This window comes from Atractosteus spatula, chromosome 1 (assembly GCF_055471065.1).
Source record: "Atractosteus spatula isolate fAtrSpa1 chromosome 1, fAtrSpa1.hap1, whole genome shotgun sequence".
NCBI classification, from domain to species: domain Eukaryota; kingdom Metazoa; phylum Chordata; class Actinopteri; order Semionotiformes; family Lepisosteidae; genus Atractosteus; species Atractosteus spatula.
The window spans coordinates 71,977,286-71,991,567 of record NC_142706.1 but is presented as its reverse complement, the minus strand read 5'-3'; the positions used below and the strand labels follow the sequence as shown (position 1 = coordinate 71,991,567).

At 41.2% G+C, this 14,282-nt stretch overlaps 1 protein-coding gene across 1 annotated transcript in view; it reads right to left on the bottom strand.

The window, feature by feature from the left end:
* The window catches only part of poln (polymerase (DNA directed) nu), a 116,477-nt gene extending 104,236 nt beyond the window's left edge, over positions 1-12,241 (bottom strand). Inside the window, exons 1-8 of the mRNA XM_088921285.1 lie at positions 11,873-12,241; positions 9,489-9,673; positions 8,423-8,535; positions 7,090-7,229; positions 6,639-6,650; positions 5,418-5,483; positions 5,035-5,095; positions 3,276-3,340 (exon numbers count right to left, since the gene is read on the bottom strand). Coding sequence (XP_088777411.1) covers positions 3,276-3,340; positions 5,035-5,095; positions 5,418-5,483; positions 6,639-6,650; positions 7,090-7,229; positions 8,423-8,535; positions 9,489-9,673; positions 11,873-12,241 — 1,011 coding nt within the window. The remainder of the gene's footprint in view (positions 1-3,275; positions 3,341-5,034; positions 5,096-5,417; positions 5,484-6,638; positions 6,651-7,089; positions 7,230-8,422; positions 8,536-9,488; positions 9,674-11,872) is intronic.
* Positions 12,242-14,282: the final 2,041 nt, after the last annotated feature.

Sequence of the window (14,282 nt, the reverse complement as noted above, 5' to 3'; positions counted from 1 at the left end):
AGCTCTAGAAAGAGTACAGGTATAGCAGTCAAGAAAACTGAAATTCAGGTCTTTATCACAGAGCAGTGAGCAACGCATGTCTCCTTTCATTCCTGGTTCCTGTCTTTCACCCCGCCCCAGTGTCTACCCAATCTGAAGCTTCATCGGCAGTGAGCTCGGGGGAGTGCATACGGCAACGCGCTTCCTTTTCAGTGAAAAACTGCATCTTACATCAAGAAGATTTTCTTCTACACCACAAAATCAAGCCAAACTCCAGATAACCCCTTTAAGAACTTCCAGGAACCAGGCAATCAGGACTGATTCGGTTTAGCAGCAGAAAATGAGTTCATGCAGCACAGGAGGCTGTGAACGTGAGTATAAGATGGCTTAAGTCCATTTGCACTAGTCAAGATGATTACAGCCTGCTAGAGAGATACTAAGCTATTTAGATACTCGCAGAAGCAAGAGAGCAGACGGACATCTTCAGGTTTATGCAATGCATGGACCTAGGGAGACGTCCAGTTTGCTGAGGCAGCAGAGATAGAGTGGTGCGACATCATTTTGCTTTGAGTGTTCTATTTATAACTGTGAAAGTGTGCATCAGGGTTCTCAAAGAAAATGCTGTGTTAGTTAAACCTCTTTACACATCACTCAGAGCTGTCAAGCTACTTAACATGGTGAAAATGTGATTTATCCAGTTCTCACAAATTCGGTATGCTCTCAATTTTAATCTCCAAATTCACATGAACTCTGAAAATGTCCTATAGACATGAGCAACAAATGTTTGATAAGTCAAAGGAATATTTATTATTTTTTTGAGGAAACCAAATCTATTTACAGAGACAGTGTAAAAAGTACAGTTCTTTCTACTGCTTTCCCCACAGCTTCACATGTTTTAATGAAGCTGGAGAAGCTATGCAAAATGAAGTCTGGACAGTAGTAAAACAAGGATGTTGTTATCACCCCCACTTTTATCACTGTCTGCTCTACTTGAAAGAAGCTCTCAGCTGTAGCAAATCTGACTTGCTGAATGGATATGAAATTTAATCTTTAATAACTTAAGTCCAAACCTAAAACCCACCCCCGACCTCAGTCTTTGAACTTCAGTACGACGACGAGGCTAAAGTCTACACTTTGAAAGAAATGGATCTCCAGACAATTGTCATCTTATTTACAGAGGCATGAGAAAATGGGACTTACCCCTAATATTCAGAAGACCAAAATAATCTTTAGAAGCTTACCCAAAGCAATGATACAGATTCACGATGAATGACTTCAGAACGCACAGCACTTCCCATGCCACGGGAGTTACCTTTCACAGAAGGCAGACATTAAAGAAGCCCAACAGCCCCAGAAATCCAGTGTACCCCCTTCCATTTGAGCAAGCTGGTGGAGGAGGATCACCTCATTAAAAATGAAGCCAAACAGTTGATCTGCCTTATAGTCATTATTTCAACACCTTTTTGCAAAAAAGTATCAAGAGCGAGGACAGAAGCACCAGGATTACTGTTCTCTCCCACGAAGCCACCACAGGCACTGAGGTACCATCTGAGTTGGTTGTGTTGCTGGATGGTGGAGAACAGGTTCTCCAAGGGAACCACCAGAGAACAGAAGCGTTTTAAAGATATGGCAAAAACAGACATGGAGAAACAACATCCAAGGAGATTATGGCCCTGGACTCAATCAGGTGGATGAAGAAAATAAATGAGAAGCAGTTCTGAACTTTGAGACCGAAAATGGGAACACAGAAACAAAGAGAACTGAACAGGGCACACACAATGACAGAACTGCACAGCACAAGACCAGATACCGTACCTCCCGGGTCAACACCTGATCCTGCTGTTAAAGGGGGAAGATCCCATACTGATCTTATCGGTTACTTTCAAGGTAGGTTCAAGCTAGGCAATCATTACCCACGAAGTATAGAAAATAGGCCGGAAAAAGATTAACCAAACAGACCACGTTATTCAGTACAACACTCCTGTCAAAAGCACAGCATGTGTTCATGTGTTTCCATGAATGCAGACTGATGTTTGTTAGACCAATGCAGGTCATAGAGTTCCATATTGACCTAGATGGTTCAGACAGAATTAAAAAACTCCTGTGTAAAACCACCAACAATGCTGCAGTATCATCTTTATGAACAGTTCTGCATATATAAAACACTTTAGGACTCTGTGATCATACCCTCAACCAAGCTGGTACCAGGGGTATGCACTACAACAACACACGATGGCCATGAAGTAGTCCAGTTCAGGAGGCTTTGTTGTCTGCCTTTTCAGATAAAAGTGAACTCAAACATATTATGCCAGCAGTCATATCACCCTGCAACTCACAACTGGCAGCCCACTGAAGCTCAGCAGGTGTGAGCCTGGTCAGTACCTGGATGGGAGATCTCCTGGGAAAAACTAAGGTTGCTGCTGCAAGAGGTGTTAGTGGGGCCAGCAGGGAGTGCTCAAACTGTGGTCCATGTGGATCCTAATGCCCCAGTATAGTGATGGGAACACTATACTCTAAACAGGCGCCGTCCTTCAGATGAGATGTAAAACTGAGGTCCTGACTCTCTGTGGTCATTAAAAATCCCAGGGCGTCTCTCGAAAAGAGTAGGGGTGTAACCCCAGCATCCTGACCAAATTTCCCATTGTCCTTTACCAATCATGGCCTCGTAATAATCCCCATCTATGAATTGGCTTCATTACTCTGCTCTCCTCTCCTCTGCGCACAGGATGTGTGGTGAGCGTTCTGGTGCTCCAGGCAGATCCAGGTGGGGCTGCACATTGGTGGTGGTGGAGGAGAGTCCCCATTACCTGTAAAGCGCTTTGAGTGGAGTGTCCAGAAAAGCGCTATATACTGTAAGTGTAAGCAATTATTATTATTATATCCATCCACCACACATCCCACATGCACTTCTGTGCATTTATATACCTTTATACCTTATATACCAAACAAAAATAGTTGTGCATTAGGGGATTAATTGGGGCTTCCCTGAGGATCAGAAGTCATTTTTGCAGCTCCAGTCTCCATTATAAACTAGAAGCCCAGCTGTGCAGTGCAGTTTGTTTCCAACTATGGGACCAGCAGGGCAGTCTGACTTTTGATCGCCTAGCGACAGTTGCTGAATTCATGTGAGAATGTGCAGGAACAGCCTTCTCCACCAGTCTAATCAATTACCTTTGTAATGTCCACAGTGTGGCTATTTACAAGACATGAAGGACATGCCCTACAGCTGCCTCTAGTGGCAGCCCATCTGTAACTGCACCCTGTGCATAAGCTGGCTTGCCAGCGTCATACTGTACCCCCAGGATCTTAGACGTTTCCTCCAGTGCATCCTTGTCCACGTGTATCCGATGGATTTCCATGGCTGCAATGTGAAACAAGAAGAACAGCTTGGTTATATGTTTAAATGTTCAGGTTTCCATTGTTCATTGATAATAGTGGAATAAATAAGAAACCCTGTCTCCTTTGTTTAATAAATGAATGCTGTAAGGATAGAAAACAAATCGGTGCCAAACTACATGATGAACTCTGATACCTCCATGAATAAAAGTGCAGTCGCTTGGCATACGCGTGATTAGAATTTATTTTTAAATTAACATTTATTTTATTCATGTCCACAAGTTTAAAGGACCACACCGTTTTTAAAGTCTGTGGTCTTATTCAAGCCAACATTTTTTACCAGGTAACTGCATTCCCAGTCTACCCAGGGAGCAGGCAACTATGGTGTGAAATGTAGGAACTTGTATAAGAAAATGGATAAATGTTCAGCTTCAAAAGCAAGCACAGTTGTGAATCACTCTGATGTACAGTAATAGTGGGAGAGAAGCCCTTGCACTGACTTGATTTCTTGTTACATTAGCACAAAAAGGAGATGATAATGAAACTAAACACTCATATTGTACTTCATTTATACAGTATTTTACATGGATTTCAAAATACTCAAGGAGTATTTTAGTTTTTAGCAGATGAAAAGCACTAAAACTATTCACAAGAAATTGTTCAGTGCTCAAATACAGTATATTGAACTGCTAAAGTCTGAAAACGCAATTTAACAGAAACCCTCTGCATTACAAGGGAGAAAGCCTTCATCTAGCAACAGTGTTGAGTACCTACAGTACCTACTACTAAGTACTCCTACAGCCTAAAAACCTGTAATGTCTGCATCTTCTAATTCGAACAACACTGTCTAAGATGTCAACTAACAATACCCTGAAACAGACAGCTTTTTATTTGACCACCAGTATCAAAGAAAGCAAAACAGTGGCACCGAGTACTTGCTTAAATTCACAAAGAAATTTAAGAAAAAGAACGCCTCTGCTCAATGTGGTTTTGTGCAACTGTTCTGGAGAACAAAAAAATCAAGCTTCTACCCTAATGCAGTGACCTCGGGAGGTGAAGGTCCATTACATCATCTTGCATTTGTTCATAAGTAAAACACAAGTGAGAAGAATCAAGAAGAGAATTAAATAAGACCCCCATCTACCTTGAGCCACAGTCCTGGTAGTAGTTTAACTGACCTCGGATGTGGCCTCTGTCCCTGGCTGCTGGCATTCTGTGGCTTTGGGGCACATTTTCAGTCTTGGTTATTGTCTAAGTGCTACCCTCCACATTATGTAAGGGCTAATAATAGACCTGCACTGGGGGCAAGTGCTCAATTAAATATAAAGACGGAAAAATACCAGTGGCTGTTACGTCTGTATTGTATTCAAGCACAGAGTCCTCCTGTACCTGAAACTCTTTGTGACCGGATAATTAAAATTGTATGTGGGGAAAAAGATGTTAAATCAAATGAATATTTTGGAGTCTGGCACATTGTATACCTGGGAAGTGGAGGCCCCTAATTTCTAACACAGAACCTGAGATAATATAACTGAGATACACTATATAACATGGTATATTTACAGAAGACAAATTCCGAATAAAATAAATCGTATATGGCCAATAAAGTGATCTCTCCTACATCCTTTTGTATAACAAAACCAAAGAGCACAGATTCTAGTCTGTGCCATAAAAAACAAAGCCCACAGGCAAGGGGGCTAAGAGGAAACCCGCTCTCACCTGCCAGTACTGTGGTGAGTCGGAGCTCCACACTACAGAACAGCTTCCACAGGCCTTGCTCCTGGAAAGGAACAGAAGTCCATAACTGAGGACTAGTACTGCATGTCAGCTTCTGAACTCCTCAGTGCACGAAACAGTAAGGAGATAACTTTGTCAAAGGTGGTCATATTTCTTAGGGACAGAAAGCAGACTGGCATCAAGCCATCAGTCATCCGCTGTAAGGGTGACATTTTTGCCGCAGGCATTCATCACACTATCACCAGCCACAGTGCTGCCCACTGCTCATGTTGCTCTGAATGGAAAGTCTTAATAATGTTCCAAAGGGGAGCACCTCCGTGCTCCGATGTCCTCGAGTGTAGACCGTCAAACGGATTGAGACTCGCCTGCAGACTGGCACGGAGATCCATCATGAGCCGATGGAGCACCAGGAGGCTGCCGCTCACATTCGGCTGAGTGTGGGAAGAAACGGAGAGAGAAGGCTCACAATCAAGGGGACAGACATCGAAATGCCAACAGTCTGAAAGCAGTACCACTGCAAAAGCTGCGATGGTTCCTGCAGTTGTCAGTGGGGCTGTGGACACAAATGCCTATTGAACAAGGGGCTGGTAGGATTAGACCCTTCTTTAGTCTGCCTTGGAATGTCAAAAGCAGAGTAACAATTAAGGCTTTGCACCCAGAAGAGACTCGACTATTTTTAAATTGAAAGGTTTAAAATAATTATTTGCTTTTTACACTAGGGTAAGACCTCTTCAGAGAGACAAGCCATCAAAAACCAGTTGAAATACTAGAATAAAAGTGATCATAAACATGTCTCAATTTCAAGTAAGGGTAATCAATTTAAACATTTGCAGTATACTCAAAGAAAGGACCACATTCAAACTATTTCTATCAAACAAAGCATCTAATTCAATCAGATTTTATTTTCCTGGCACAGAGACTTTTGTATTAGTGCATAATGGAAGGGGGCAACGTTAACTGCTCATACAAGTGGGACTTCAACAGCTGTGCTGCTACGAACCCTTTCATTAAGGAAAACTACTCAAGCAAAGGTTACTCTAACTGCTCAAACCGTCCACTGCAGCTTTTTTAGATTAATCAATAACTTCATGGATTTGAGAGATGTGAACAACATCTCGAGATTAAAATTTATTTTGGACAGAAAGCAAACTGATTTATGTTCACTCACCTGAATAAACTTAATTAAATGAATATTAAAAAAAAAGAATACTACCTGGGGAATACAACAGGTAAATAACACATTTAGGGTGGTGCGGTGGCTGTGTGGCTAAGGATCTGCGCCTGTGGCAGAAAGTTTGCCGGTTCGTATCCCACAGCTGGCAGAGGAATCCTACTCCATTGGGCTCCTGAGCAAGGCCCTTAACCCCCAACTGCTCCAGGGGCACCGTGTAAATGGCTGACCCTGCGCTCTGACCCCAAGCTTCTCTCCCTGTCTGTCTCTCTCATGGAGAGTAAGTTGGAGACAAATTCCTAATACAAGAAATTCTATATGGCCAATAAAGTGATCTAAATTGATATGTTAGCAACCATATCATTTTAATCTCTAGGGATCCCGAAGCACTTAATTTATACAAGAGAGGACCCACATCATCCAGCACCTGGGGGACACATGGAAGCCATTACTGACCAGCAGGCCAGACTGCACAACTACACAAGTACAAATTAAAATTTAACCAGGACCAGGGTTAACACCCCTACAGTTATGAGCAGTGCCGAGGAATTCAGTTGAATATCTCATCTGAAAGGATGGCACTGCAAACAGCACAGTGTAGACAGTCACTGTGCTTAAGCACTGGCTTGGAAATTCTAGTCCAGATGTACAGTAGGAGCACCATCTTCTGGTCCGCCAATATATACCTTACTGTTCTGAAAAAAATAAACAATGAAAGTCAATGTTGAATATTCACCCACAACTGGGACACATTTAGTATCTCGCAAATTTTCAAGGACTGTTCCAGTTTACTGTGTATGAAACCCCAGAGGCACGGCTGCCACTGTCATCCTCCACACTGCAGGACGGCCCCGGTCTCCTCTCACCTTCCCGGCTCCAGCACAAGGCTTGACCGCAGCACGGTTTTTGCAGTGTTTGGCCACAAGGTCCCAGAAGCAGGAAGCAGTGTCAGCAGGATCCAATAGCCAGGCTGCGATCTGAGGGTCCAGAATTCTGCAGAGGGCGACTGCAAGACCATTTCAAATAGGGCAAGAAGTGTCTTCTCAGCCTTTTTCTTTTGCACACAAATATGGAGAATAAGGTTTTTAGCATTTGACTGAAAGTCACATACTTACAATATACAACTCCTACGAATCTTTAATGACATCTTAACTTACTTTATATAACACTGAGGCCAGCAATAGTAAGAATCAAGCCCTTACATAATACATAATCTCCCATGGAGACAAATAACAACAATTTGGAAACTAAATTCCCTTCACAGCATAAGGACAGACAAAACTGATATACTTTAGAAATACAATGTGTATGTTTGCCATTATGCAAAACAACCAGTTTGATTAGGATATTGTGAGGCCTGAAGATAAGAACAGAGCTCCTGATCCTTTTTTCATGCTCCCTGTTATCTGCTGAGCACAAAGGAAAAAATGTGCCAACCCATGCATTAAAGAACTGGGTTCATTTGCAAATGTGAAGCAGACACATAAGCTACACAAGTGCATGGCTTTTAATACACAAGAGTGATATTGATTCAGCAGAAGACAGATCCAACACGTTCTGGAAATATTATTGACAGGAACCTTAGAGGGGTGGTTCTGAACACCATGTTAAAGGACCAACTGAGCAATGTTATCAGCAAAGCAATGAACAGAGCTAGCAACTCAAGTGGACATCATGTGAAACCGATGTGCATGAGAGCAGATACCATGTTCTAGCATAACCAATGATATGACCATAATGTACAAAATGTTAAGTGTGTATCAAAAGGGGACAATAAACTCCTGCCAAACAGAAAAAAATGTTTTGCGATGATCCTCTGTTCCGTTTCTTTTGGTAGTGCTAAATGAAGCCACCCAGCCATGCTGATGAAACTGACACCACTGCTTGTCTCAAGAAATGGAATGCAGAGACTCTTGGGAAAACTCTAAACTCTTCACTAGCTACTTTCTTATGTAACAACTTTATCCATTTGATTCTTAACGTAAACACTGTGGCTATCTTTCGAAAGAAAAATGAAAACAACCAGACAATGTGTATAGAAGGAGAAGCACATGTTTCCTGGCATTCCTTGGGAATAAACACAGTTCACCCTCCAGCTCCTCTGCAATGACATTATAAAAACATCTGGCACTTTCTCACTGTTGCCATTTAGAAGCCCCAGACTCAGGGAATAATGGCTTGTTGATTTGAGACCCTTGCCTTGTTTCCAGCTGATCTCCTTCCCGAAATACTGAAGAGTGGTGCACAGCAGATCTTTAGCTTTAAAGCAGATGACATCCTGGGCACTTCCGAGAATGCAAAGAAGCATCTCTCTACAGTGGAGCAGAGGAAGAAAAAAAGATCCTAAAAAAAACAAAGAACTAAGAAGAGTTCCAACTCTCCTACTCGAGAAAATGTGATCGAGGCTTTTACTGCAGGTTCACAACAATTTTGGATCTAATTTATGAGTGCCTGTACCAAAGTGCAACCCACAGCACTTTAGAAGAATGAGAAAATCTTGATCCATAACATACCATGTGAAAAGTGACTGTGGGTGAAGAGAATGCTTTTTGTTCTTCGTTTTAGTTGACCAAAATCACTATGAGTGAGTGATTGAAAGTAAAAGAGCAGAAAGTCACTTCTTACACCATCCATCCTCATTGTATGCAATAACAATAAGGCCTATCAAAAATACAGCATGCATTAATCTTTTGACATGAGAGTGTTTAACAGCACAGACAGAAAAGTTACTTGATTTACAGTATAATATAGTAATTGGAAAATAATTCCTATTCATATTTCTTGACATATTTCTTAGAGGCCATATAGTACCACTAAGAAACTCGCAAAGGGAACACACTCAGCTTTTAAACTTACCCACCAGGTCCTGTTAACTCTTTATATTCATCCTGGAATGCACAATATATACCTCGGGGACAATTGTTGACTATCTTTTTTGAGCTTCATTTGAAGACAATAGGTTTAAGCACATGGGTGGCACAGTGTTGACAATTAATATTGTCTCACAGCCCTGGGGCCCTGGGTTCAGTTCCTAGGATGCTATCTACATGGAGACTAAATGTTCTCCCCATGATCTTGTGCGGTTCCACATCGATAACGTCTTCTCCTTCCTGCCACCCCCGTTGGTCAGCAACCTAGAAACCTGAGGAGTGACCAAGACTCCGCAAGACTCACCTGCTTGGGGTACAGTAGGAATTGAACCCAGATTCAGTCAGTAAGGCTGAAGCAGACAGTGGCTACTAGCATTTTCATATAAAGATCTCACTTGGAGAAGCGGTCCTGTCTGTATCCTCGCTGTGCCCATGCAGGCCTCTGCTCCAGCTTCAGGAAGATAACCTTACAGTCCGAGCCCTCTGAGCCAGGAAGGCCTGCACTACACCCTTCAGACTCCATCGCATCCAGCTCACTCTTCAACAACACAAGGACCCCACTGACTGGTGGGCAGGACTTCTGCAAATAAAAAAAAGATTTAACATTAAAAAGCAATTAAACCATTAAAAATATCTTGCTTAGTGAACTACTATTTTTTAAAGCTGCCTTAATTGACATGGCTTTTAAAATGCATTATATTTGTTAATGACAGTACTCTGAGCATTCATCCAAATGAACTATCCATAACTAAATATTTCATTATGTAGCAGAATTTCAGGAGCTGCAGGTAGACAATTTGTAGGACTTTAACTTTATAAATGGATACTGGGTACTAATGTGATCCACCTTTCTAACCACAAGTTACACCATCTGCCCATCAGGACTTGTACTAGATTTTCACACTTCCTGTTAAACCACCCTAAACCTTGCCTCCATTCAAATGATCAAAAACAAGCACTGTATACTCCAGAATTTGACAGACATGTTACAATCATCAGAGATCAGCAAAAGAGCTATTAACATACATTTTATTAGCCAGCACCAAAGTTTAGTTTTTCCTTTACTGTAATGTAAATAAAGCAAATTTATCCCAAATACTACACCAATATTCTTACATTTTAAAGAACAAGTTGAAAACTGTAAATAGCATGACAGTATGTGTCTCTTTATGAAACACTACAGCGTGTATACCAAACTGTATACTGTGGATACATTACTGCAGAATTCTCGACAGAGCAGATTAGCAACTGAAAAACACAATTAAACCATCAAATAAAATACAGGAAGGATAATAAGAGGCATCAAACAGCTATCCAAACAGTGGAAGAAGCCCACTTTTCCTCTCTGAAGTAAAACTCTTGTATCATAAGTTAATTTGCCTTAGTGGTCGAAACAAAAAAATAAGCAGGGACACTGCCGATGATATGAACATCCACTCAGTCCAGCTCCTCTTCCAGAAAGCGTCGCTCTGAACACTGACAGTTCAGACAGGGTTATCGCTGATCTTAGCCAGCAGCATAAAGATTAAAGGCCTCATATCCTATTCTGTCTGAAACGGGCTTGCAGAGAAAGCCATGGAGAGTTGCTCGCTGCTTTGATTTTTCTTAAGACTTCATACATTTCCTGGTACATCCAATAGTCGGTGCATGTGTTCATGGTTTATCTCCTAAGACTCTCTCATCTATTACCAGCTCAGCACTGCTAGACAGTCCTGCTCCCTGGTTTTGAGTTGCTTACCCAAAGTGAACATTGCAGATTGCTGTATACTTTATTTCTCCCCCATTTCCCACAAACAGCTTTGCACGGATTACCTATCGGTGCTACTGAGAGCACTGAGGACAGTGGAGCAGAAAGGCAATAAATGTTTCAGATTAAACACGCAGAGCATCATGAATTTAAATGGAAGCTACTTCACAAATGCACAGGTTTCAGGTGGAAGGAACTGAAGAATGAAGAGATAAGAGAGATGCCCAGGAAGTGGGATAATAATATCATTTTCATGTTTTTTGCAAACTATGCAGTTTAGTGGCTTGACGTAGGTTTTGTGCTCAAATGTATTCAAAGATGCTGCCTGTCCTTGGTCAGTAAGATAAGGGCATGTATTTGGTAAGCTGGCTATACGCCCAGAACATGAAAAGAACTAACTGCTAATAGTCTGCAACTTAGATATAATTAATTGGCAGGTGTTGCTGTTTTATCATTTGTTTAGAATATGCCATAGTCACTCTTTGTGTTTTAAGGTATAAAGGACCATCTTCAGCTACTTATTTTTTAAGTCTGGTGGTCGCAAGCCAGACTTCCATATGCATATGAAAAAAGAGACTTCTGCTTCACAGACACCTGAACTTTGTCATTTGTTTGACACTACAGAACTGTGCAGGCAACATGATCACACACGAAAGCACTGTCAGTCTTGGCTGAGTTTAGTGCGGCCTCTAACCATAAATAAGTACATTTGTATTGGAATGGACTCTCTGCACATGTTGTTTGGCAATGCTGTTATGCCCCTGTTAAGATGCTGTTGGTTCAGAATATCTTATGTTAGACAAACTGGAAAAAAAAACTGGAAGATGAAGAATTTTGTCCATCTAAAACATATACCTCCAAGATTCAAGACCAGATACTTCAAACAGATTTAAAGGATTTTGCACAAATTAATCGGGGGCCCAACTGCAACTAAATTTCATGAACAACTGCGCCCCTACCAGAAATAAAAAAAATGGTATTATTCACTGAGTGGTGCTTCTATAGCTCTAGTTTTGCTTACTGGGTTGATACCTGTTCAGTGTTGAGCTGGGCAGTGCCGTCCTGGTAGACCATGGTCAGAACGATCACCGACGCCTGTGCGGTTTCCCTCAGGACGTGGGCCCTCTCCTCCTGGCTCAGTCTGCTGGCATCGCACACACCAGCTTCAGAGGTCACAGCTACAGGGGACTTAAGACCTGCAGAAGCTGTGCCGACCTTTTCCTTCCCAGTCTCAGGCTTCTCTGAACTGCCCCGATCTAGAGATGGCTCCCACTTTCCCGGCTTCTTAGTGTTGTCGGACAGGGTCATCCGCTTCCTCTTCAGCGAAGTCCCTGAACTGACTGTTTTGCCACATGGAAGAGGGATCTTGGTACTCTGTGATCTCTCAAACTGGTTTTCCATTTTATGGCCCTCCAGAGACACGGGAGCAGAGCTCTTCCATTTCACTGCTAAGCGTCTAGATTCCAGATCAGGCTGCTGTAAAGAATGTCTTTGATCACCAGAAGGAGAGAAGGTATCTTCAGTCCCCTGATTCGCACTGTACTGCATCCTGTCTGGTTTCAAATCACTTATCTGCAGTGTGAAGAGATGGACATTTATTTTTTAATCACACACTCTATTCTACTCTTCATTGATTTCTACTTTACTTTAGGTGCAAGTTTGACATGATTCAATTTCTTTTTGATGGGAAAACGTTTTTGCCGAGTCTTTTTTGCAAATCCCAGAAAGTACGTACCAAACAATTCACTTCAAATTTCTCTTCAGCAATTTTATGACGTCTTTACACCTTGCAAAGAAATAACAGCATCAACAGAATTTATACATACTGACAGATTTGTCTTTATGCCAGCCTACACTTCCTACCTTGCGCTAGAATATTTTGAGGTGAAAGTGTGAGACTCAATAGTTTATACACTGCTCCCACACTCTCATAGCACCTAATTATTAAAGGGTGACATCTCTACATGTTCTTTGCTCATCACCTACAGTGTGGTGAAAAAGTACAGCCCTTAAAATGCTATGGTTGAACATATTTAAACATATTGGACCTTAACCCAGTCCTAACGGTAGATAAAACAAACCCCATGAAACACAAAAATTCTATGCTGTCACTACTTATAATAAAATCTTTGATATCTTTGTGTGAAAAAGTAATTGGATTCTTAGTTCTGTCCTCCCAAGTGTAATTTAACATTGTGATTTCAGATTACTAGAGGTCTGACATTTTCAAGGAGAAGACACTTCTTAATCCAAGTCTTTTAAATTTTAAACATTTAAAGGAAACAAAAGAAGCATAAAAAAAGTTATCTGTACAACATTGAAAAAACTACTGCTAAAACAAATTGAATGAGTTCGCCCAAGGCACTGAAAAGGATAAATTGGTTTTGAGTTTCCTCAAAACAGTCATTCCAACCCAATCAAAGAGAACTTGATTTATATACCTTATTGCTCATTTTATTTATGATTTTCAATTTGAGCTACCAAATTCAAGGGAAATCTCTCTCCTACTCCTAAAATGTTTTCTAGTATAAACAGTAATAAAATAAACTCCACCATCTAATACAAATTCATACCTAGAAGAGACAATGCTCCATTAGTCACAGAGCTCATGCCCTTATCTGCAGCAATGCAGGAAAAAGTTAAACTCCTAAAGCAGACTCCTGTTGCAGTAATGCAGACCAATACTAAAACAGAAAAATATCAGGACAGAGGCAGTAATGTCTGGTAGAGAGACTTACATTAGTCATAATTATGATGCTTGGAACAAATAACTAATCGACTGAAAGGTGCCGTGGTCTACAGCTAATTAGCACATCCTATTGCTGTTTATCATTGAAGGTGTAAGTAAAAAAAGCCACACTGGCAAATTTATGCTGCTGTATGAATGTTAAACGGTATAGATATCAACTCTCCTACGGGTGTCAAAAAACTGATGACTTGATTTCATGCTGCAAAACTATTTTAGTGCAATAGACTAATTTTAGTCCACCACATAAATGCTTAAAAAATCCTCCTATTCAATCCTGTGTTTGCCAAAAGTCACAGAGCAAAAAGGCAGTCATGAACAATTATCTATATCCAAGCAACACTATGCAATTGGTTTCCTCAAAGACTGTAGATTTGATTAATCAGATTCACGCACTGCTGAAGTCTGGAATGATTTGCAGTGAAGACTGTGGTCAACATTAGTCATACACTCTCCAAGAGCTGAATTATTTAAGAACATCGTCCTTCGAAATTCAGACCTGCTATAAGCACTGCATTCTGACATAACATTCAGATTGCAGCTTTTGTTTCACATGGCATGACTGTAAAATCGACAATCAGCAGACCAGGAGTGAAACTCCTCAAGTTTGTCCCTCCAGGACATCACATCACATGATCTTGTAACTTCATCCTGAGGGGAGACCTGCTCTATAACCTGTACACACCTCTGCCTGAA